This window comes from Caretta caretta, chromosome 16, assembly GCF_965140235.1.
Source record: "Caretta caretta isolate rCarCar2 chromosome 16, rCarCar1.hap1, whole genome shotgun sequence".
In the NCBI taxonomy this organism is placed as follows: domain Eukaryota; kingdom Metazoa; phylum Chordata; order Testudines; family Cheloniidae; genus Caretta; species Caretta caretta.
Window position 1 is genome coordinate 17,763,946 of NC_134221.1, and position 25,138 is coordinate 17,789,083.

The window sequence follows — 25,138 nt, forward strand, 5'->3', positions numbered from 1 at the left end:
TTTCCACCCCACCCACCAAGAACCGACCCACTGCAAGAGCGGTCGCCCCTCTTATATTTGCAACCAGAGAGCTAAGACACCCTGCAAAAGAGGTGGTAAATGTGGACGTACTTTCACAGTACTGAGATCCATGGGGTGTTTGATAATATCATGATAGTCATGTAATTCCAAGGCCTCGGCATCGACAGGCTTGTAAAAGGGCCATGCATAGGCCGCGTGTTTCTTAGAGAGCATCTCCTTCAGGATGCTGTCACAGTACTTGAGGTGCTCAGAAAGTTTGCCCTTCTTCCCCGCGTGCTGGGGGACCTCCCCGTCTTCGAGGTCTTTCTTTGGTGGCTTGATTGGCCGGCCGCCGCTCTCTCGGCGAGCAACGACTTTCGCCTGCTTGGGGTCTGACAGCGGGGTGGGCGACTCGCTCCGGCTGGCAGTGATGGCCGAGGTGGTGGGCGTGGTCGTGTCTGCTTTTCGCTTCACTCCCTTTTTCTGAAACAAAGAACGGGTGGTCGGGAATACAGGCCCTGCCTGCAGACTGTGCTGGCAAGGGCCACTTCGGGGCCTGATCCTGCTCTGCCGGCACAACCGATTCCTGCCACATAGCCTGATTCTCCTCTTACTGACACTGCTGTAGCTCCATTGACTGCAACAGGAGTTGTCCCTGAGTATTACTGATGTGAGGAGAGAATCGGGCCCGAGGGGAGCAACAAGTCAAGGGGGCTAGTCACACGACCAAGGAGAATCTGCCCTGTTAAAGATCTGCAGGATCGAGTCCTCCATTGTGAACTGACAAATGTCACTCACATGATTGCTCACCCTGCTGAGCCATTACTCTTGTGAGAAGTCCCACTGTAGTCAATGGAACAACTCAGGCAGGTAACTGCTTATGAATGGGATTAAGAGTTTCACAGTCTGGCCCCAAGAAAATAAAATATATCCAGTGCATATAAATCCCTAAATTGTGATTCTCCCTACCAAACCCCTCCCAACTTCTCCAGGGAAGGTCTTTTGCCTCTGAAAAACTTGCTTTCCATGGAAAGCTGGGGAAAAATTGTGATTCCAAGTAGAGATAATTTTGCAGTGTTTACTTGCAAAACTCAGTTTTTACTAGCCTCTTTAATATGCACTTAAAATATATGGGTGACTAGGAAATGAGTTATTTGTGCAGAGAGTGCATCTGGAACGAAAGAGACTTCTGTGCAGTGTGGGTTTAGCTGGCAGAAGATCTGGGCTACAAACTCGCAAATTCAAGGGTTAATTCTGTGGGAAATAAAAAAGAAAATCCAAAACAATAAGCTCCATAATTATTAACAGATGCAACCTCATCTCACCTTGTGGCGCGAATCTGTAAATTTATGGTACAGATAGCTCTGAAGTGGCAATGTCCCCTTTGGCAGGAACGTGTGAAGAGGATTTAAATTATAGTCATGCCATTTACGGTATTAGGACTTATTTATGTTTGCAGAATGTCTAGCACAATAGGGTTCCGAACCCGATTATGACCTCTGGGTGCCACCATGACATAAATAGTAGTATCTAGCTCTTATCTAGCACTTTTTATCTGTAGATCTCAAAGTGCTTTTACACGGAGGAGGTCAAGATCATTATCCCCATTCTACAGATGGGAAAACTGAGGCACAGAAAGGGGATGTGATTTGGCCAAGGTCTCCCACAGCAAGCCAGGGACAAAACTGGGATTAGAACCCATATCCCGTGTTCCTGTCCAGGGCTCGCTATTCTCTACACAGCACTGTTAACATCCCTGTTTTAATGTTAAATTTCCAGCAGAAAAAAAGAAAATATCTTGTGTCACTAGATTAACGCTTTTATCCAGTTTTTTTTCCTTTTAAAATAAAGTGGTATTCAGCCAGCAGCTGCTCGGGGTCGTAATTTAATTGACTGGGAAATTAAATTAGCAAATTAAATTGTAAAATACCGGCGTACAATTGGTTGCAGAATACAATCAGTAAGAAAGACAGAACTTGCTGGTCCTGCTGGTATTTCTCAGGTTCTCAAAGCATAAAGCTGCTTTCAGTACCTTGCAGCTGGAGTGCTCCCACTGACTGCCCTGGCGTCAGGAATGCAGGATCGGGCCCTTCCTGATTTACTCTCGGCCCGTTTGAAAAGAAAATGGAGCTGTGCATTTGTTGGGCCTGCTCTTGCAAACCCGAAAGCAGCCGTCCTACCAAAATCTATGGGACAACTGGTGAGAGCAGGGAGTTCTTAGGTGGGGTCCGGGCCCTCAGAGGCCTTTACGTTCATGCAGCCTCATCGCTGGCTAACTGGCGGTGATACCTGTGGAGCTGAAAAGTCAAATGCGAAGGGAAATAACGCACGTTTCTGACCAGCGGTTGCCCGTCTAAAAATGCGGCGCGGCAAAGAGAAAGATGGTTGGTTGCTTTGTTTACCTTGACGACAGGTGGCGTGGGAGGAACCACGGTCATAATTGGAGCAGCAGGAGGAGGGGCAGCGGCAGCAGGAGGTGCAGTTACAGGCGGGACGTTTGCGGTGATGGTTGGCACAGGCGTGGCGGCGATAACGGGTGTCTGGGAGACAGCTGGAGGGACGCTCTGGAAAGGGGCTGGCGGGGAGACAGAGGACACGGCTGCTGCTTGCTGCGCTCCTTTAAAACGATACAATTAAACACATGTGACATGGCCCATTCGACAGCCGCTCAGCTAGCTTGACCAAGAGAAGCTGTTGCCTCTGGACTCTACAGCAATGACCGTCTGGACCTTTCCGCTCTCTCTGCAGTGTCTGGATGCCCTTATGTGAGCAAACTGCTCCAAGCCTGGACTGTCAGCTGCATGGTTATGGGACAGTTTTTATTTTCCCTTCCAGCCTCTCTCAGAACTAGCCTGTGCTCAGCAAAGAAGGAGACCGATGGAAGGGTAGGGAAGGGAGTAGATTCTCTAGAAAGGACGCTGAACTGTTCACAGCAGGAAAACCTCCACGGGGTTCAATCGGCCTTTGCTACTGCTCTGCACAGTTAATAATAAATACCACTAGACTATGGGGCTGAGCAAAAAACAGATTTTTCAGGTCACTGGCAATCCTGAAATTTTTTTTAAAAATGTCCATTTTGGTTCAAACGGAAAAGAAAAATTTTCAAATTTATTGGTGAATTGAAAAGTTGACAAAAAATTCATGTCAGGTCGAATGAAACAGTTTGTTTCCATTTCAACCATTTTAAAATATATATATATATATTTTTAAATAAAAGAAAATTTTGAACAAAGAGAGTCACCCCAAACCGGAACATCAAAATGGTTCATTTCAAAAATGTCAAAATGAAATGTTTGCATCATTCAGTATTTGTTTATTTTGTTTTTTTTCCAACCAAACTTCTCGGCAAAGCTAACAGGAATTCACAAAACATTTCCGTGTTGCCAGATCTGCATTTTTCACCCCAAAAGCCTCACCCAGGCCCACTTATATTGCACTTTAAATCCATAGACCTCAAACCTCTTCATAGAGAAAGTTCAGGTGACTTGTCCATGGTTATGCCGCAAATGACAAGCGGAACGGGGAACAGAACCCAGGTCTCTAGTGCATTATATGCTACACCATGCTGCCATTCCTGTTATAGGGCGGCGGTAATCTATCCCACAGAGGTAGCTGCATTTTAATATAAGGTGCAAAAATGTTTTGTTTTTTTTTAAAAATCCCAGCACTGTTCTATTGTTGATTAATGACATAATCCTTTGCACTTCTACAGCACCTTTAAAGGACGCATGGTGCCTTAGTTGACATATATGGAACTTGAGGCACAAAAGGCAAACTGACTTGCCCAAAGCCACAAGCAGATTTCGTCTAACAGAAACTTGCTCCCATTTCGTTAAATCAGTGCAAACCCGTGTTTTTCACCCCTGTGATTTCAGTGGGAGTCAGGAACCTAAATGCCTTTAGAGATCTGGCCCTTAGTCTCTCTGTGCTCTGGAGATAATAGCAGTGTCCTCCCTCACAGGCCTGCTATGAGGATAAATACATTAAAAGACTGTCAGGCGGTCAGATACTAGGGTGATGGGCACCCCATAAGCACCTTAAATAGATAGACAAGCAGGAGCCACATGTCCTGAATCTCATTCAACTGCTCTGACCATTAGACTACACTCCTTTCCTACCCTCCTAATTGTGTGTCTCCTCAGGCAGGGTGGAAGTGGGTCAGGAATCAGCAATGGGCTTGCAACATGGATTGCCATCTGGTCAGGTCGGTACCTGCACTCTGTGCCCCCGCTGCTGGCTTGCGACCTTTGCCTTTAGGGACCGGTGGTAATAACTCAACTTCCTCCTGGGGCATCTGGGCTACTTTCTGCAGAAAAATCTTCTCCAGGGCTTGTGCCATGAGGACGATGTCATCCGTGGGCTGGATGGACAGAACAAGGCAGCACTAGCATAATGCACACGTGAGAAGCAAAGAGGGGCTGAAAGCCTTTACAGTCGCGGTGTTTGATTTATCCCCTAGCCAGAATCGTACACTGCCTTCCAATGAATGAATGCGCCATAGCTCTGAGAATTAAATAACTCTTTACCCCTTCTCCAGTGTCCACTCCAGCCTCATTTGGTACGTCTACACAGCGATAAAAAACCCACAGTACCAAGTATAAGAGCCTGGATCAACGGGCTCAGGCTCAGGCTGCGGGGCTAAAAGAGCAGTGTAGAGGTCTGGACTTAGGCTGGAGTCTGGGCTCTAAGGGTATGTCTACACAGAGATAAAAAAACCCTGGTTGGTCCAGGTCATGACTTGGACTCACAGGGCTCGGGCTCCGGGGCTGAAAACCTGCTGAAGCCCAGGCTCTAGGATCCTGCAAAGGGGGGAAGGTCCCAGAGCTCAAGCTCCAGCCCAAGCCTGAACGTCTCCACTGCAACTTTATAGCCCTGCAGCCCAAGCCCCATGAGCCCGACTCAGTTGCCCCAGGCCAGCGACAGCCAGGCTGTGGGTCTTTTATTGCAGTGCGCACGTACCCTCGGACTCCTGTCCTTGACCAGCTGGCAAAATTAAAGCCTCTAAATACAATCCTCCCTGAAGAACCAGAAGACGGCTTCCTTTAGAAGCCCACACCATTGCTGTCCCACATATCAACTTGGAGGCAGTGAGCTGCAACAGATGAGCTGTCAATCCCTGTCTGGCAAAATATTCAGGAGAAGAGAACAAACACCTTGCTTGCTGCAGCATCAGCTAATGTATTTATTGTTTCAGCTCACTCCCCAACATGGGTCAATGATGAACTCTCTTAGGGAAAAGAATACAAGGAATAAAAAGCACTTTAAAGCCAAAAAAAAAAAAAAAAAAAAAGCATATATAAGCAACCAACAAAGTGCACGAGAGATTTATGGAAGAACGCATGAGGCATGGACAGTGGATATAATGATAGGAGTTATTTACCTGCCCTCTGCTGCTGAGAGGAGTATCTGATATTAGTTACTACTGGACAAAGAGAATAACACTTAGCACTTATATTCCACTTAACATCTACAAAGCGTTGTGCAAACATTAGCTAATCTGAAAGAATTCCTCAGTGAAATTAAAGGGCTGAAGTCTCGGCTGACTCGCTGCGTAACTCCAAGATAGAAATTCTACCTACAGTTAAGAACACGTTTGCCATTTTAACCAGCGTGGGCAAAGTAACATGCAACACAAAGACAGCTTTGTACATTTAAAAGTAATGTGGTTACCATTAATGGCATTGCATGTCGTTGCAAAGAGGGCTTTGCGCACAAGTTATCCCTAGTCAAAAGCTGCAGTGAAATAGCCACTCGCAGGCTTCCCTATTCAGTGCTACACTATGAGTTTGTCTGCATTCTTTACCTTGTTGTAAATGTAACAATTTGTAAACATTGTGTTGAAATCCTGCATGCATTCACTGGCACTCCAGTAATAGTTATGTTCCAGTCGCTTCTTAATTGTCCCCATGTCCATCGGGTTTTTGATTATTTTGTGATAATCCTGTTCAAGAAACAGTAAAGATGTTACACGCAACAGTGCTTTGGACCTGTGTTCACAGGCTTGTTAGCCAGCTGCTAAAGAGCATCTTCCTCCGTTCCCAGCCTCCCTTTTATCACACACTGAAACACTTCCATTCTCTGCTCAGACTGCCAAAATAACCTGTGCTTTCACTGACTCCTCAGTGGGGAGATTTGAACCCACTCTTAATTTTATTAAAAAAGGTGCTTTGTTCACAAACCGCAGAATTTCTCAGACATGCGGAAAGATCCACACATAAACAGACACTATCAACGTAAAAAAAAAAAATCAAGTTTGCCCCAAACATGTTGTACCTGACGGGGGAAAAACAGGTTTTTCAACCAGCTTTCCATGGAACATGGTTTCAACCCAGCTGTCCCCCTAACCTGGTTATAAACGTAGTTTTGGTTTATAGCACAGAATGGAATAATGTCATCTTCTGTCACTAGACCAAACACATAAGAACATAAAACGGTCACACTGGGTCAGACCAATGGTCCATCTAGCCCAGAAACCTGTCTTCTGATAGTGGCCGGTGTCAGATGCTTCAGAAGGAATAAACAGAAGAGGGCAATTATCAAGTGATCCATCCCCTGTCATCCAGTCCCAGCTTCTGGCAGTCAGAGGTTTGGGGACATGCAGAGCATGGAGTTGCCTCCCTGATCATGTTGGCTAATTGGACCTATCTTCCATGAACTTATCTAATTCATTTTTGAATACACCTGTGATCCAGTGGATGCTAGAAACTGGGGCCATTTCTGCAGCCAAAATTGGGGACAATCGTATTAGTTGTAGCACAGACAAGATCTTAAAATGGATCCGCTGAACTTCATAAAGCTGTGTTACCAGCTTACTTTAAGGATTGCCTCTGAAATGGGTAACACTTCAAAAGTGGGCATTAGAAGGAAGGGTCACAGCATCAGCTGATGAACATTAGCAAACAGTTCGGTGCCGCTTCCTGAAATACTGCTTTCCAAGGGCTTCCGCTTTAACTGGTGCCTAACCAGGCAGCTGTAGATGCTGCGATGACCTTTCTTGTGCAGACCAAGCCAAAGTTAAGAGAGTGTGACATTAAGTGAAAACACTATTTCAGTTCTTTAGTGTTCCAGCTCCTATTCCTGACCCAAAGATTTCAGTGACACCTTCTGCTCTTGGAAAACCCATTGCATAATTCCAAAAAGCAGTCCTTATGCTCTTTCTTTGAGCATACGTCAGAAGCTATTAAGGTAACGTTCTAATCTACAACAAAAACTCAAAAATAGCAGAGGCCTGAGGAGCTTCTTAATAAACAAAACCAAAAAAGAAAATTAAAAAAAAAAAAATCCAACTAATAATGGACCAGAGTTAACGTAACTTCTACTAGTTACGAAGAAGTCAGGTCTGTGAAAGGTCGTCTGATATTCAGGGTACTGGGAAACGAATGACTACCCCACTCGTTTCGCTATGCAGGGGCCAGTGCTCAGCACGGCAACTCTGGGGAGGTGGGGAATCAGAAGGAACCTAACAACATTTCACTTCACATGAGCAGAAATTGCACATCGCTAAAACAGAGCTCTCCTGGCAGAGGACACATAGCAAAGGAAACAGAATACTTACTGGTAAATTCAATTTAATTGCATCGACGGGTTGGTAGAAGGGCCAAGCAAACTGATGCTTCCACAAGGTCTTCACCACAACATTTTGCATGTACTGCAACTGATTGGTCTTCCGCCCAGGCTTGTTGGGGTTGGTGACTTCTGGGGGGGGTGGATTGACAGGGCCCTGTGGAGCCTGTATCGCTGATGTGACAGTCGACATTTTCCTATCTCTGGGTCTCACTTACTGTCGCAGCAGCAACTAGGAGATTCTCTGTCTTCCTTTATGCTCCCTGAATGGGATTGACATCCCATTTCCAGGGACCAACCATGCAACCTAGACCAGGAAAGAGAGGAGGAAGAGGTGGAGTATAAATACCAACATTTAATTGAAACACACATGTTCAAACACAATACACACGGTAGTAGTGGCGAATCCCAACCCCTTCACCTGATCCACTGCATTTGCTGTCAAGCTCAGATACCATAATGATGGGCATGGTACAAAAACCTAGATGCATAGATTAGATCAGCCGTTCCCAAACCCCTGGTCTGCAGAGCACTTGCTAGTGATCTACAGCAAACTGGCTGGTCTCATGATGCTGGTTCTTGCTCCTTGTTTCATCGGCTTCTACCAGCATCTCAGATATTCATTGCAAAGAAGAATCTCGACTGTACAGAAGCAGCTGGAAACAAAGAGGAGGAGCCAGCTGTACTGTACACAAATATTTGCTGTAATGCCCTCGATACATCGCATCGTTGAGAATTGGATCTTGACTGGAAGGGGAGGTGGTCTGATTAATTGCTAAAGAAAGATGGCCCCAGAGATTCTCTCTCTATTTAGATGTGCTCCATACCATGAAGCTCTTTAGGGAAAGGTCCGTCTCTTACTACGCTGACTACAATGTGCACCCAATTTCCTATGGGGGTATCAAAGGTACTCCTGCAATTCAAATAACAATCAAAGAGTTTGTCAGCCCCTGGAACAGACAGACAGACAGATTATTCCGTTCTGTCTTTTAATAGCACATCTGAAATATGAATACACACAAAATACCATTATTTTGGTCCAGGTTTTCTCTAGCACGCTCCTGGGTGACAAACGCTCTAGCATCATCATGTCTTGGATCCCACACTGTAAACAGCTTTGTTTTGTCATCTTCCATAAACATGAGATAGTTCAACCCACATCAGAACCACAGCAACATGTTTTCAAGGCAAAGAGACCACGCACGCTTTCTAATGGCAAAATATTTTAAATGCATTCAGACAAGTACACAAATGCTCTCGCTGACATATGTTTCTAGGCTATGTGGTGAAAACCCAGTCACAAAAGGTGGGAAATACAGAAGCAGCAGTGAAATGTGTAGAGGGAGACAGTGTGAAGACACATCCAAGACAAAATTCTCATTTAATGTATTTTTAACCATCATAGCTGAAAATCAAGACTAAATATCGAACTTCAACCTACCCTCTGAGTAGCTGATTAGATGGCAGTAAACACTGAACACTTATTTAATTTAGGGAAGTTTTACAAAAATAGACTGTGCATAGAAACATACATGCATCTACATAAAAGAGGGGAATGATTAAATATAAATATTCTCAGTTGTACGCAGGGAGCCAAGGCACGAGCTTACGCAGAAGGAGAGCATTCCACGAACCTCGCTGTAACCACGAGAACAAAGTCAAAGTATTTTGTGATGGCAATGGGATAGTGACATAAGAGGCAACTCGGCCAATCAGACACTGCTTTGGGCTCCAAAATAGAATGTGCAGAGCCAATCAGGGCCCAGCTTTTATGTGCCCAGGAGGGACTATTTCAAAAAGGGTTTGGTGGAGAAAAGTGTTTAATCCTAAACAAACCCATGTCTGGTGTGAGCATGTGTGTGTAGAACACGGGAGCCCACCTACGATGTGTACGTAGAAAACAGGAGCCCACGTATGAATCTAACCAGCATCCATTCACAGGATATAAAAATCCTCTTACATCCTAAGAAGGTGCAATAAACCCCATCATCAGCTCTGCTTCCACAAACTGAAGGGCCTGCAATGGGAAGATGCATCCCTTTTTCTCTGACACCATGGAATCCGTGGGGTTCAAGCTCCATGGGGCAAGGAAGGATAGGTGTGGGGCCATTCTCTGCAGCACTGTTCCCCTCAACCCTCATGTAAGGGTAATGCTGTCCTCCAATTGTGTCCCTTTTGCACAGTGAAACCCTCCAGCTAAGAGGGTTTTGTTTTTGTCGAGTGTCATTGGCAGACAGAGACTGGATGGGAGCCCCAGGTGGGTGGGGTGACTGGAAAAACAGCGACATTGGTGTGATCTGGTCAACATTTTTCAAATGTCACAAAGTGGATTTAATTCAGCATTTCAAACTTTGAAATACAAACAGGAAAAAAATGTTTTCACAACCGTTTCCCCTGTTTATTGACAAAATATTTCAAAATTTTGAATTTCAAGAAAAAAAATCCAACAGGAATTTAAAAAAAATTAAATGTCATAATGTTTCCCCCTCCCTTTTATCCCCCTCAACTCCAGTTCTGAACTGGGACTCTGTGCAGATTTCAGACACCCACTGACAGAGCACCATATATTATCTAAGCAGCACATATAACCCTGACTGCAGCCCTGGGGCACATCCTTCGAATCTAATGTTCACTTCAGTGGTTTGGTTAATGAGCTGAACCCCCTTCCAAGACTGAAAGAAAAAACAAGAAAATTTGGGAACTAATTTTTGAGGCAACCTTAACTGCAGGGCATCGGTCACTTTTTTTAACTCTATGTACCACATCTCAAGATTGCCTTCTATCGTGTTTTTAATTATTGAGGATAAACGCAAGATCTTCAACAACAACAAAAATCCTGTTTTTGTTAGAACTTCCCTGCATCTTCCTGCCCTGTTTTGATAACATGCTAACTTGAAGAGATGTTCTTTTTTTAAGGCACTGGACTAGCATCCAGGAGATGGGGGGGGTCAACTTTCTATGTGGTCTCGGGAGAGTCACTGAATTTCTCTATGCTTCATTTCCTCATCTGTACAATGGGGATAATAATATTGCCTGTCTGCCTTATTTTGTCAATCTTGTCTAATTAGATGTAAACTCTTTGGGACGGGCGCTATCTCTTACTATGCTTTTTCTAAAAGATACGCTCCAGTGCAACAAGAATTAATTCAGAGAAGTCCTATGGCCTGTATTATAAAGAAGACCAGACTAGGTGATCACAGGGGTCACTCGAGGCTTTATAATCTTTGAACATGTGTGTTTCTATAGCACCTAGCACAGCGCGGTGCTGATCTTAGTTGCGGCCTCTTGGCAGCACCGTAATATGAACAATAATTAAGTAAAAATTAATTACATAAACCAGAAAGGATCTTTTAAAACTTTTGTTTAAATATCAAGAAAGTTAAGTACATTAGGGAGAACAGGAGGTGGGATTGTGACATCAGAGGCAACTCGGCCAGTCCTCCTACAATTGACTCTAACTAATTTGCATACTGCAATCCCATTGGCTACAATTAAAGATAGCTCTAAACCAAAACTGTGCATATCAGTGCTGCTGAATGTGTGACCATTCAAATCCTCGATCTTGCAGCCTTGAGACCAGCGCTAGTTAAAATGTGCATATTTCTGTGTTTTTCATACTGTAAAAACAACACCACTGGAAATAGTCATTACTAGCATACAGAAGGCCTTAATGTGTATTTACCAGCTGATTCACCACTGTGAATGAGAACACTCAGAGTATGTCAGAGCTGAGAGAGAACTTCTCCCTCTAGCTGGGCCTGGGAGTTTTGCTGTATGATTTACTATGTATAGAAACACAAGAAGATGCTGGCTACTCAGTTCAGGTGAGTTTTTATCTCTTCTTATGTCCAAGTAGCCCAGTCCTAATCCAGCCCTATCACAGACTGGAGCCCGGAAACACCAACATTTGCCAACATTTCCCCCCCCCACTCAAAATAGTATTTATTTGTACATGTGTTTCTTCATTCAATGGTCACAGGTCTGTCAGAGCATTTATACAGAGACTCAGCCTACTTTATTCACTTAGGAAAGAAAGAACTGCAATAGTCTGTTATGCTCTCAGCACACATACTGAGAAATTAGATAAAAACAAATACTCTTGCTGGAAGGTTCCAACATAACACTATTTTATTTCTTATCATTCAGAACGATAACACACAAGAACCTAAAACCAGAAAGAGAGAAAACAGGCTGCTCTCTAAGGCACCCAGGCACAACTCACCTCACCGTGCTTTAAGCTGGATCTTTCCAGAACTGACTCTGTGGCTGCATGCTTTCTTACAGAGTCCTTGAGCCCGCAAGCCGGACTAGGATTGCCACCCCACCACAGCCACTCCAAGTGACAGCTTCCAATTCCAACACAGTCTTCAAGACACCACACAGTCCTATTCCCTGCCATCCAGGGAGGCTGGACAGAGTTATTTTCCGTGTGCAGTATCACCCATTATGTGCTAGGCACTTTCCAAATGCTTAAGGATGGTCCCTGCTCTGAGGAGCTCACAAGCTAAGGGCAGACAGACAAGCAGACAGGGTAATGCTAGATGTTGCAATTTGCAAGGTTCCTGAGACCTAATTATGCTTGGAAGACAGTATACAGAAGACATGGTCCCTGCCCTGTGAAACACACCAGGACGCCTAGAGGAAAGTTCAGTCACACACAGGGTTTAAAGCAGACTGAAACAGGAGCAGAAATTCTTAGGAGACACAAGGTAGAAGGGATGCTCCCTCCTGCTCTCACTCTCCCAAACCAGAAAGGGGAGGAGAAGCCCTTCCTGTGCTTTGAGTAAAGGAGGGGGAGTTGTGCTCTCCCTCAATGCCTCTTCCTTGAACCCTCGCCTGAATAGCTTCCTGTTTGTTTGGGCCAGGGGTTGCTTTGATTTAGCTTTTTCTCTCTTTTTTTACTTCTCTAGCCCCCATTTTTAAATGACAAGCAAACGGTGGGGTTGCAGCTTTTGAGGAATTTGGAACAGGAGAGGGTTAGCAGCCAGCAGGCAGGGATAAGGAGGGGATTCCAGAGGGTGCAGCGTGGGAGCTGGCATGAAGACAAGGGCAGGGGAAGCTTAGCTTGTTTGCGGTCTTGAGTTTGGGGTGAAGTCTGGTCATTTATTAAATGCATGCACAACACCCAGCCCAGTGGGGCCCTGATCTTGGCTGGGGCCTCTGGGTGCTACTGGAATAGAAGTGCTCAATCCTAACAACAACAGGCAAAGAGAGTGTGGAGGCGGGATTCATGGGAGCAGCAAAGGGGATGAGTGCGATTAGGGGTCCCCCTTCCCTTTGGCTCTCCTATTGGCATAACTCCACCGCCGCGAGAAGCTCTCCCGCTGACAGAGCACTGTCCCCACCGGCGCGTAGGTCGGTGTACCTTCCATCGTTTTCAGGGGCGTGGCTTAGTCACACCCCTGAGCGACATAAATTATACCAACATAAGTGGTAGTGCGTACGGGCCCTGAGAGACCCGAATGCGTCCAACAAACCTCCTGATATTTTGCCGATGAGACTCACGCGCCAAAACCAATGGAGCACGGACGTCTTGTTGCGTGGCCGCTGGCGGAAGTAAAAACACAGCTCTAGGCCTTCGCTTTGACTGCAGTGTATGTTGAGGCACACGGGGTGACATTTTTAACCCAGGCAGAGGTCTGCCACAAAACCTAAATTATTATTTACTATTTGTATTAGCGTAGTGGCTCCAGCCCGAGTGATGGGCCAGGATCCCATTGTGCTAGGCACGGTGCAAACACAGAACAAAGACTGCCCCTGCTCCCAAGAGCTTACAGAGTGAAATTAAGTGGCGTGTGGCTCAGACTGTAAAGCCCCAATTCAGCAGAGCAATTGAGCACATGCTTAAGTCTCATTGACATCAACCATCAATTATTTGGATAGCAGTAGCATGCAGGAGCCCCAGGCATGGACCATTGTGCTAAATGTTGTACAGACACTAAACAGAATGGCGGTCACTGCCCCAGAAGAACTTACCATCTAAGAAAGAGCTTAGCATGTACTTAAATGATTTACTGAATAGAGACAGACTTAAGTATGTGTTTAACTTTGTGCATATATGTGTAAGTGCTTTGCTGATTAGGGCCTAAACTCAGACTCATATTAGCCCCTGAGCAATATTTTTCCATTTTAAATCATCTCTTTTCCCCTTTATAGTCCCCAGCTCTGTAATTCTGAGTAACAATAAAAATGGCTCTTGCAGTTTTTGGCTGCCTATCTGCAATTACTGACATCGCCATTTTAAATCTGACCCTGGGACCACTAAATGTAAGGCCCAGCTCTGTCCATTGTAGGAGATTGCTCCCAGTTTTACCAAAACATCAAAAACAAAACCTGAGCCCACTCTTGCAGACAAATCTTTGCTTCCACTGAGTCAGTCTGTTCCGCTTAAATGCCCTGCAGCCTCCCCCACCGCGGAATCCATCAAGGCTGCGGGTTTTGGCTCCTCACTCAGCCAGCCTAGTCATCAGACACACAGCCGGGCTCAGAGGATTTTTCTCTTCTTTTTTAGCTTTGTGTGGTGTGCATGGGTCAGTTGCCAGAGCGACAGTTGGCCTGGAGAAATCATGTTAATAATTCCCTCTGCCCCGAGGATAACATCTCACCCCACTGATGGAGCCCACGGGCTGGGGGAGCCTGTTTGAAAATAGGCTATAAAGCCCCGTGAAACGCACATTGTGCCAGTAAGCCTGCTGCTTTGGCTAACAGTTCTGCCACTTCCTTTGGCAACGTGGAACGCTGAACAGACTGCTCACTCCTCTGCAGCTCTTTGTGGAGCAAAGGAGGGTGGGTTTTCTTAAAACTCGTCCTTACTGCAAACTAAAAGGGAAGGTGCTTTCTATTCACGTCTGAGCCCACCAACTCTTTCTTACTGCAGCAGTTTGCACGGTTACTGTGACAGAGATAAGAAACAGAAAGAGTCCCAACCTACCCAGAAATGAGAATATCAATCTTTCGGGGAGTGGGGGGCGGGGGGGCTGGGAAATAGGACCCTGCTTCAATCAGGAGCCCCAATGACTTCAATGGGTCTCCCGCTCCGTGGAGCTCGATCAGGGCTGGAGATCGTGTATCCAACAGCCCCTCCCTTAGGGGCTCCCGAGAAAATAAAAAAGGGACTTACAAAAATCCTTCCCTGCCTCCTGCCCTTCAAACAACCTTTGGGCAGCTTTCAGCAGCTAGTGACACATGGGAGTAGGGAGCTGTGATTCAAATGCTAGGAGTGTGTAATTCGCAAATAGGACTTGGAGATGGCCAGTCGCTCAAAGTCAGCACTTGCCAGATAATGCGACACAAACCTTAAGCCACCCCTTAAAACTTGGGAGGGAAAGTGGGGAATCCTTGCAGCTGGCATCATGACAGGAAACTGGGATTTTGCTTTAGGATGCCACTTTGTTACACTGCAGATCCTATGATCTGAAAGTCCCCACTGGCCTCTGTTGTTGTTATTGTTTTCCAGCTCACTAACTCCAAATGCCACGGATTTATTTGTTAATCAGAATAACTCCAGCTAAAGTCTGAGATTCCGAGTTATGGTCACAACTCTGCCCTTAGTTCACCTCTGCGCAAGAGAGGAAAGAAAAGAGTGTAGGGAGTTTAAGTCAGTTACTTGGGCTTTCGACTTGGGCGTTTAATACTCGCTTGATTATTTTGAAGGATTTTGCCCCATTGGTCTCTCGCTGGAGATTATACAAGCAGGTGTTTCCTCAGCAGGAGCCAGGGGGTCCCTTAGGTAAATACAGATGGCCAAGATTCTCAGAAGCAACCGGCGATTTCCAGGAGCTTCATTTTTGGACACCCAACTTGAGACACCTACCGGGGTCTGATTTGCAGAGGACACGTGCTCAGTGCATGCTGAAAAACTCAAGCCTTGTAAGGATGCCTCAAACAGGCACCCAAGGTTACGAGTCAGTATTGGAAATTGTGACTGTGTACATGTCGGCAGCGTTGAGAACAGTTTTTTGGCCACCTCTAATGAACGGAGGGTCTACTAGATAAATCTGGATGGAAGCATTTATTTCTGGTGGTGTATTAATGTTGCGATACGCCTTACCACCCCCTTCCAGAGCTCAGTTTCTTATACCGTTCCTGAAAGCATCCAGACATGGGCCATGCACCTTCTGTAAAGAACTTACTGCATGGAGACCTGCGGCTTTTAAAAGCTGTCATACCGGGAACAACAAAATAATCTCCAAACATTTCGTTAGGGCAGGTGTCACCAGGTGGTGCTGTCACCCACTGTTCTTTTTTGCAGGGCGCGAGCCAGTTTTGACTCTTGGAAAGACATGCTGTTTTGCTGTTAGTTTTGGGTTTCTGCACGGTTTTAGTGAAGAGGCTTCAGGAAACAAGGAGCTAAATGAGCAGCGGAAGAGTGTGCTCTCTGTCTGGGACTCCTAACTGGAGTCGGTTCTTGAGGCAGAGTTGCCCCTGGGAACCAGGTGTTGACACTGGGCTGAGATTCCTGAAAGAAGGGATTGCCCTGCACGCTGTTTGACCATTTCATTTCAAGACGAGAGTACACGTGCAAATAAAGCTGCAGCTAATTTCTGCTCTGCCGGGCGGCTGACCTGCTAGGCCCGACTCATCCTACCACTTGGCAAACAGGTGCTGGAAAGGGAGACTGGTATCGGAAGAAGGGGTAACAATGTGACGGTTATATTTTAAAATGCTCACACACACACTGCAGTGGAACCACTAACCCCAATTTCATTTTTTTCTTGTTAATATTTTTCAAAACAGTTCGGGCCACTCCTGGTCTATGCTGAGCTCTCTCTTAACAGAGATGGAGACAAACTAACCAGTGGGCTAAACGCCAAGGATTTTGGAATGGAAATTCTGGACAGAATGATGCAGCCAGGTTTAATCTTAGAGGTATTTCAGGAGGGGTATTATTTCCAAGCACTCCCGGGCCACCTTTGCAGCTCTAATGACAGTAGATCAGATCAAAGCAACATGACGATTAAAATGCCAGCAACCACCTGGAGCCGTGTATACCATCAACAGAGCCCCATCGTCAGAGCCACAGCCATGGCCATTGTAGCCATAAAAGTCTAAGCGTAGATGTAGCCCGTGCTAGGTGGGTGGAGATCTTTGTCTCCGGCTAGTGGCACGTTTCTGCTATGGCTGCCAACTCCAAAAATTACAGCCTAATCCACAGCACTCCCACTGACTTCAGTGAATGCTGGACAAAGCAGTAGCAGCTCATGCATGACCCAAGTGAGGTCAGTTACATATTCACAGCCCAAGGGGGGCAATTCTGGTTATATTCTCTCCTGTCTGGCAAACTCTGCAGTTCCAGATTTTGCATCGTTTCTATCTATGGGATGTTCCTTGTTTCTAGCCTTCCTTCGGTTGTGGGGTCTGGTGCTTGTAATCCTTTCAACATAAAAGAGGCAAAGAATTTGCTCCTCAACCTTTGCTAACCATTGCTACTCCTCCTATGTTTTAGACTAGTCATGACAGCAAACCATTTACTGTACTGTAAGCCTCAAGATTACTAAACACTTTTCACCCAAGCCTCCTCCCCAAATGTGCTGCAAATGGGAAATTCAGCCCCACGATACCCTGAGATTCCCTCATTTTACTGCTGCGGGAGGGGGGGATGGAGGCACAGAGAGGCTAAACAACTTGCCCCCTTGGTCATCATACAGCATTTCAGCAGAACAGCTGGGAACAGAACCCAGGATTCCAGCTTGCCAGTCCCCTGCTCCAGCCACTAGACAATACCACAGCTGCTCACAGAGCAGAGTTTGAAAATCTCATTTGCTCAGGGTGACATCAGGCCCAAGAGTGGACATGGGAACAGAGAGTTATAAGAACATAAGAAAGGCCATACTGGGTCAGAACAAAGGTCCATCAAGCCCAGTATCCTATCTTCTGACAGTGGCCAATGGCAGGTGCCCCAAAGGGAATGAACAGACAGGTTATCATCAGGTTATCATCATCCATGCCCTGTCACTCAATCCCAGCTTCTGGCAAACAGAGGCTAGGGACACCATTCCTGTCCCTAATAACCATTGATGGATCTGTTATAGTACTGGCCTTCACAACACCCTCTGGCAAGGCGTTCCAGAGGTTGACAGGCTCCTTTCTCAGGGGGAGGATAAGAGAAGAGGGGAACCTGGAACCACTCGGTTCTTTTTCTGGAAGGGGAGAGGGAGCAGAGCAGGCCAGAGCTGTAGACCATTTCAGCGCAGGTGCCTGATCTGACTCCCTGGGAAGTCACTGTGAATCTTCCCACTGGCTCCAGAGGGAACAGACAGGGCTGTGAATCAGAAACAAGGGTCGGTGATAGAGCGGAACAAACTGGAGGAAAAGGGGCATATACGCGTAAGGAGGGAGAGAGACACTGCAGAGAAGGGGGAAAAGGAAACGGGACAAACACTGAGAAAAGGGGAAGAAAGGACACACCATGATCTAGGATAGGAAGAGAAAGGAAGGTAGATATGGCAAAGGAGAAGAGTAAGTTAACTTCCCATTTAACAGACTTGTAACACGTAATTGACGTTATTAAATTAATCACCAGCAGCTTGAACACAGCTGCTGTATTCTTTTAAATTACAGGGATGAAATAGGAGGGCTGGTTCCACCACCCCACCCCACCCCACCCCACCCCTGGCTTAGTCCCTATTATTCATTATAGCAGAGCCTAGAAACCCCAGTCAGGGACCAAGGCCCAGCTGCGCTAGGTGCTGTCCAAGAGGTGCAGTAAAGGGTCAGTCCCTGTCCAAAGAGAGACTGCATCTTTCTGAACAACAAGACACAACAGGCGGGGAATACGAGCCAGTGGGTAGTGATGGGTGGTGGTGAGGGTGGGAGACACGATAACAGTCTGAGCATGGTTTCTGCGAGTACCATTTAGCTCACCAGACAGCGGTTTTAGGCTATGGCAGCAGAGATGAGCTAGAAGGAGGGGTGTAGAGGTGGGTATGGTCGGGACTTTTTGAATTTTTTTCCACAAAGGAGTGGCAGCACAAGAGATACTTGATTTGTTACTCAGTCTGTAAGTGCTTTGGGGACAGACCCCATCTTTTTGTTCTGTGTCTGTACAGCACCTGGCACTACGGGACCCTGGTCCACAACTGGGCACCTCAGTGCTATCGCAAGACAAATAATAAATAATAATATGGGATGTCAGGTCCACTCTTTAATAATTTCCCTAACAAATGAGCAGACAGTGGAACTCCAGGTGTAGGGATATAGAAGGAGAGCCCAGACTAATTTCAGTACATCACATTTCCCTTTGTTTCATTTCCCATCGCCTTCCCCTGCCATCAGTCGCACCAGCACACCAGCTTTGCACGCCGTTTGACAGCTTCATGCTAAATGTTCTTCCGCGCACGCGGAATGCCGTCTTTGAGCCCATCGCCAAGGCCTCCTACCTCCCCATTTTCAAATCCCTCCCAAAGCCCCACCTCTGCTGTCTTCAGGGAATCCAGCTGACTCATACTGACAGATCAAACATCTAAAACTAACCTTTGCCAAGACCTGGCCATGTACCACCTTGACACCTCTGCTTATTATTAGTGTTACAGGAAAACCTAGAGACTCCAGCCAAGATCAGAGTACCACACACACATGCAGAGCTAGAGTCCCTGCCCCAAAAAACTTGCAGTCCATACACACACACACACACACACACACACAAGGTGGGGGAGAAGGAAAACTTGCACAAGGTCACTAGCAGAACCAGGACTAACACCCAGGTCTCCTGATTTCCACACCAGTGCCCCTAGCCATTAGACCACACCATCTCCCACAGGTTGTCCCCTTCCTAAACTATCACTCTTTAAAGCAGGATCTCTAAAGGCCCGGTCTCTACCTTCCTTTCCATGTGGAAACTGCCTCGGCCATTCTGTGCAACGCCAATAATGAACGTTATTAAACATTCATTCTCCGACAGCGATCTTCTGGAAACAGACTTTCCAATTTCAGGCAAGAAAACTAGATTTCTGCTTTAAATAAAGAAGACGGTGGCATTAGTACAAAGCACAGATGACACACACATAATAGGAGCATTTGTGAACATACAGAAAGCAAAACATAGGGTTCAGAACTCCTCGTGGGATTATCGTATGTTTCCACTGTAGCAGGTTTTTTTCCTTTTAAAGGATGTGATCTACACTGTTAAACTAAAACGTAAAAATGCAGAAAAATCAGCTAGTTCTTCCGCTTTTCAATCTGAGTATTGTGCTCAATGCACGTTTAGAAAGAGACCCACACACTCGCCTTGATTCAGTCGGATTTTATGTTAGGAAATTATGTACAGTCTTTCCGCTACAGTTAGCAGCGTTTGTCATAATTGTTTCCGTTCCCACCCTCCCACTTCCAAAGAGAAAAGTTACTGGATAGAAAGCTTTTTGAAAAAGAAAAGCACACAGAGAACAATTCAACACTGTACGGAACAACTCCAAGCAGCAGTACCCCTGGAAAGAGCTACAGAAAAGGAGAGCTAAGCAGTGAAGGCACGGGTCTGGAACTCCTGAGGCCAGGGGTGATTTGTCCAAGGTCCCGTGGTGTGTCAAGGCCAGCAGCACCAGGAATAAGTACGATCATAGAATAGAATAGTATCATAGAATACCAGGGTTGGAAGGGACCTCAGAAGGTCATCTAGTCCAACCCCCTGCTCAAAGCAGGACCAATCCCCAATTTTTGCCCTGATCCCAAATGGCCCCCTCAAGGATTGAACTCACAACCCTGGGTTTAGCAGGCCAATGCTCAAACCACTGAGCTATACCACTGTAGGTCCCTATAAACAGATCTCAATTAGGAAAGCTTTGAAGTACTTCCAGATTGTGCTTGTAGACACAACCAAATTCAACTTCCAGACGGGTTCGTTTTTAAGGGGATATATGCAACAACAACATATCCCGTCTTCATTTTTTTTTTTAAAGGCAGAGTAGTTCCAAAAGGTGGGCTAGGCAGCCCAGTACATACAGAGGCAATGCAAGAAAAATGGGGTCTTATATTTTACTGGCTAGTCGGAAGATCATCGTCCCCATATACATCTGATATACAAAACGCATAATACTGCTTTGTATCGTCCTGTTACGCATCACAATTCCTAACACCTTCAGGAGAGCCAGACACATGGCCCTGAAGTGCATCTCATCCCAAGGTTCAGCTCAATGCGAACACTGATAACTAAGACAAAGTTCCAAACGCAGAGACAGAACTACATGCCGACTTGCTCAGAAGCATTTCATAAGACACAACATAACTACTATGTTGATTCAACAGAAAGTAACTCCCATCACCAAGATTTCCCTCCAACACATTCTTTGTGCTAGCAGTGGCTTCTCTTGCTCCAAAAATGAAACATAATAAAGTCCCAGCTCATGAAATAGAATGGATTTGCTGAAAGGCAAAAATATTAACGACGATGATTGTTCGCTTTTTAACTTAATTAACCCAAGACACGCAAACAAATCAGACTTTAATATTATGACTAGGGCTTTCCAACTGGGCCAGGTAAATGATGCACCCAAGTCTCATTACAACAGCTGGGCTTCTAACGCCCTTAAACTCCTTTGAAAACCCAGGCTGAAAAGCCCAGGTACTTACTAACTCACACTGACGCTCGGGAAACCCAACACCGGCTCCTGAACTTTGCAAAATTAGTGAGTAAATCAACAAGAGAAGTACGTGAGGAGGCTGCACTTTGCCAGAACCAGGGAACTAGTATTTTAGTTTTCATGATGGATACTTTACAGTAAATACGTGCACTGACATATATTTTAAAAGCAAAGACAACTTAGGTTATGTCTACACTGCGCACCTTACTACGGCGTGGTTGTGCTTGATCACCGGGAGAGAGTTCTTCCGGCAACAAAATAAAACCAGCTCCAATGAGGGGCGGTAGCTTCATCACTGGGGCGAGGCTCCCGCCAACACAGAGCCGGCCACACTGGTACTGTTTGTCGTTAAAACTTTTGTCATTCAGGGGGTGGTTTTTTCACACCCATGAGCGACAAAAGTTTTAGTGATGAAAGTGCCAGTGTAGACAAAGCCTGAGATTTTATCAACAAAAGTTGTACTGATTTAACTACATTGGTTTAGAAACTAATTCATTTAAATTGGCACAAACCCTTCACGTGGACCCTCTTCCACTGGTTTAAAAGTGCCTTAAATCAGTAAGGAACCAACTAAGGTCTTATCTCCACTTAAAAGATTTGCCGGAATAGCTTATACCAGTTCCCTGAACGATATAAGCTATACCAGAAAAACAAGAATTTTTGCCCATATCGCTGAGTCTACAATAGATCTTTTGCCAGAATAGCTATGTTGGCAAAACCACACCCCTAACTCACCGAACAATGCTGGCAAAACTGATAACTGTGGACCAGGCTTAAGCTACATAAAAAAAAAAGCCCTTAAGTACATCACCGTAGACACTCACTACAGCGACAGGAGGGGTTCTCCCGTAACTGTAGTTAATCCACCACCCCAAAAGATGGTAGCTAGGCAGACTGACCAATTCCATTGCCCAAGGACTGTCTACACCAGTGGGTTAGGTCAGCATAGCTACTTCTCTCAGGGGCACGGATTTTTCACACCCCTGAGACATGCAGCTATGCCAGTGTAAGTATTCAGTGTAGACCAGCCCTTACTCTGGGCCTACATACTGTTTGAGTACGGTCTAACCATGTCAGTTAGGGGTCTGGGATTTTTTTACTGATACAGTTATACTGGTACATCCCTATGGTGGACAAGCGTAAAGGTGCATGAAGCCATACCAGTATACAATCTATAGCAGTTATACCAATATAAAGATGCCTTATATGAGTATAACTTATTTCCCTTCCTATACGAGAATAGCTATACCTGTAAAAGCCTTTTTATTCCAGCATAACTATATCCACACAAGGAGCAACTTACCAGTGTAGGAAGGGGGCCTGTAACATGAGCCCCATCACGCAAGGCTGAAGCCCTCAGGCTTTGGCTTCAACCCCAGGCGGTGGGGCTTGGGCTTGGGCTTTGGCCCCCAGCAAGTCTTACACCAGCCCAGGTGACCCCCCATTAAACCAAGGTGGTGACGCATTTTGGGATCCTGACCCACAGTTTGAGAACCGCTGCAATATACTATACTGGCAAAGCCCTCCGAGTGCGGATGCAGCTACACAGGCAAAGCCGCGATTTTGCCGGTAAAGCTTCTTTCACCACGGCCCCCAACCAAAATAAACTATATTGATAAAAGGGCAGTTTTGCCAGTGTAGCTGTGTCAGCCCTAACAGCTTTTGCTGGCGCAGTTACAGTGGTCAAGGTTCATACCTCTTCACGCACCTGACTGACGCAGCTAGGCAGGCTGAAGTCTGCAGTGTGGACATAGCCTGGATACCAGCATAGTTATAGCAGTTCCACTTGTGTGTGTAGACAAGACCTTAAACCGAATGACAACTTCTGTACAAGGGTTTGCACCAATTTAAATATCGGTACAAATTCACACTGTAAATTATGCCAGGGCGACTTTTCCCTGCAGACAAAGCCTAGCTAAATAAATATGAGGCACTCTTAAATCAGTTTAAGAGCATCCGTGGAAGTGGGTTGCATCAATTTAACTAAATCCGCTTCTAAACCAATGTAAAGGTCTTGTCTACACAAGAAAATGGCACCGTTGTAATTTAAAGGTGTGAATTTAAACCAGTGTAATTGAACAGGCGCAAAAGGTTGTGTGTGGACACACTTATTTCGGTTTAAGAGGGCTGGTTTTGGTTTAGCTTAAGTCAGGTAGGAATAAGTTTAATGAAACCATAAGCAACCATTTTTAGGCCTTACCTACACACAAAAGTGGTACTGTTTTAGGTATACAAGTATGATAAAACAGTACAATCCCCATAGTGGAGACTCAGATATACTCATATAAAAGTGCTTATTCCCATTTATTCCCCTTCCTGTATGAGAATAAGCTAAACCATACCAGTATAGGGCACAGCATCTACACTAGGGGTTGTGCCAGTGTAAGTGAAAAAAATCACATACCCCCTAACCAAAATAGTAACACTGGTACAAAAACTGGCTTTATACCGAAAGGAGAGCTTCCACCCAGGCTTTTGCACTGGTTTAACTAACTCTAGTTAGTTTTGCACTGGTTTAATTAACTATAGGATTCAAATGATACCAGTGCAAGATTCTCCCGTCGACAGGCTCTTAGTTAAATCAGTGCACATTGTGCGTGTAGACAGTGCTGTGTAGAGATGTTTTGAAGCCCTATTTCTCATTTGTTAAAACCGTTTTAGCAAAGTTGCGCTCTGTCCACACCACTGGCAAGAATGCATTAGCAGAAACAGGTGATTTCTTTTAAAAAGGTGGGTTTTCAGCAAAAAAAACTCAGATCAGAAAGGCTTCTTAGAAAAGGAAGTTCCTCCCTTGCAGATGACTGCTATGCGGAGGAATGTCAGCCAGCTATAGGAATACACACAGGTTGTGTGAGCCTTGCTTGTACAATAGCCTAGCATGTAGGGAGCAAAGGGGGAAAAACAGTCCCTACTCCTGAGTGAGAACGGGGTTGGGAGGGGCTGAGCAGGCCCTACACTGGGAGTCAGAGGTTCTCCACTAGTAAGAGGACAAGTGGACCTCTTACTCACACTGGTAAACAGGTATACCCACACTGACTTGCACCGTATTCATGGGAGTTGGTGGCATCCCCACTCGTGTTGGGAGCACTATCTGGCCCTTTATTAGGGCACCCAGAACAGAACAGGGGTGCTCAGGAAACATACCTGGTGGAACATTCTCAAGATGCTATGGCAACCAGAAATGGGCCCAAGCCATGCAGGTTGGACCTAAACTTCCTCGAAGTTCAGCAGTCTTTGGACCAGGTACTTTCGTTCTGACCCATCTCCCAACTCCTTGAAATTTCATACCAAATAGTACTTTCTAGGCCCATCGTATTGATGAGGGGGAGGAAACAGCTGAGTTGCAACAAGAATGATGGGACTGGAAGGTGGGAAAGGACAAACAAATAAGTATTTTTACGGAGGCTACCCATGTGGCTGATACTCAATGAAGGGCTACAGAGCCTGGTTGTCTGACTGAGCAAAACAAGCAGCTAAGAAGAGAACCAGTCCTGGCAAGGTAAACAAGGGCACCCAAACGAGATACAAGTGTTTCTTTAGTTTGCACCTTATCAATTATGAGACTCTACTAAAAAGTTATGATAAAGAGCAGCATTGGCCAGCTTTATCGAACAGCTTGTTATTACAAACTTCCACAGCAGTATCCAGGAGCATTTTTGTTTTTAAATCCTTGCCTTCTAAAATAGGGACTAGTGGCAGGCAATGTATAAAATCATACAAGGAGTGAGCCTGGCCAGTGTTCCTCCTTCATCAATGATGATTTACATAATGATTTACATAAAGAAAGCTGAAACCACAGTAAGATGCAACAGAAAATAACAGCCTGAGATGTGACATTTTGGAGGGACACGTATCACAGAATCATAGAAGATTAGGGTTGGAAAAGACCTCAGGAGGCCATCTCGTCCAACCCCTTGCTCAAAGCAGGGCCAACCCCAACTAAATCATCCCAGCCAGGGCTTTGTCAAGCCGGGCCTTAAAAACCTCTAAGGAAGAAGATTTCA

The 25,138-nt window shown here is 45.6% G+C and overlaps 1 protein-coding gene across 3 annotated transcripts in view; it reads right to left on the bottom strand.

Annotated features, from left to right (window-relative positions):
• The window catches only part of BRD3 (bromodomain containing 3), a 51,974-nt gene that overhangs the window by 20,763 nt on the left and 6,073 nt on the right, over window positions 1-25,138 (bottom strand). For 2 of the 3 annotated variants that reach the window (XM_048822612.2, XM_048822610.2), the window contains exons 2-6: window positions 7,556-7,870; window positions 5,804-5,941; window positions 4,213-4,360; window positions 2,403-2,617; window positions 112-483 (exon numbers count right to left, since the gene is read on the bottom strand). In XM_048822612.2, coding sequence (XP_048678569.1) covers window positions 112-483; window positions 2,403-2,617; window positions 4,213-4,360; window positions 5,804-5,941; window positions 7,556-7,756 — 1,074 coding nt within the window. In that variant the 5' untranslated portion in view covers window positions 7,757-7,870. The remainder of the gene's footprint in view (window positions 1-111; window positions 484-2,402; window positions 2,618-4,212; window positions 4,361-5,803; window positions 5,942-7,555; window positions 7,871-25,138) is intronic. The other variant, XM_048822613.2, reaches the window with a different exon arrangement.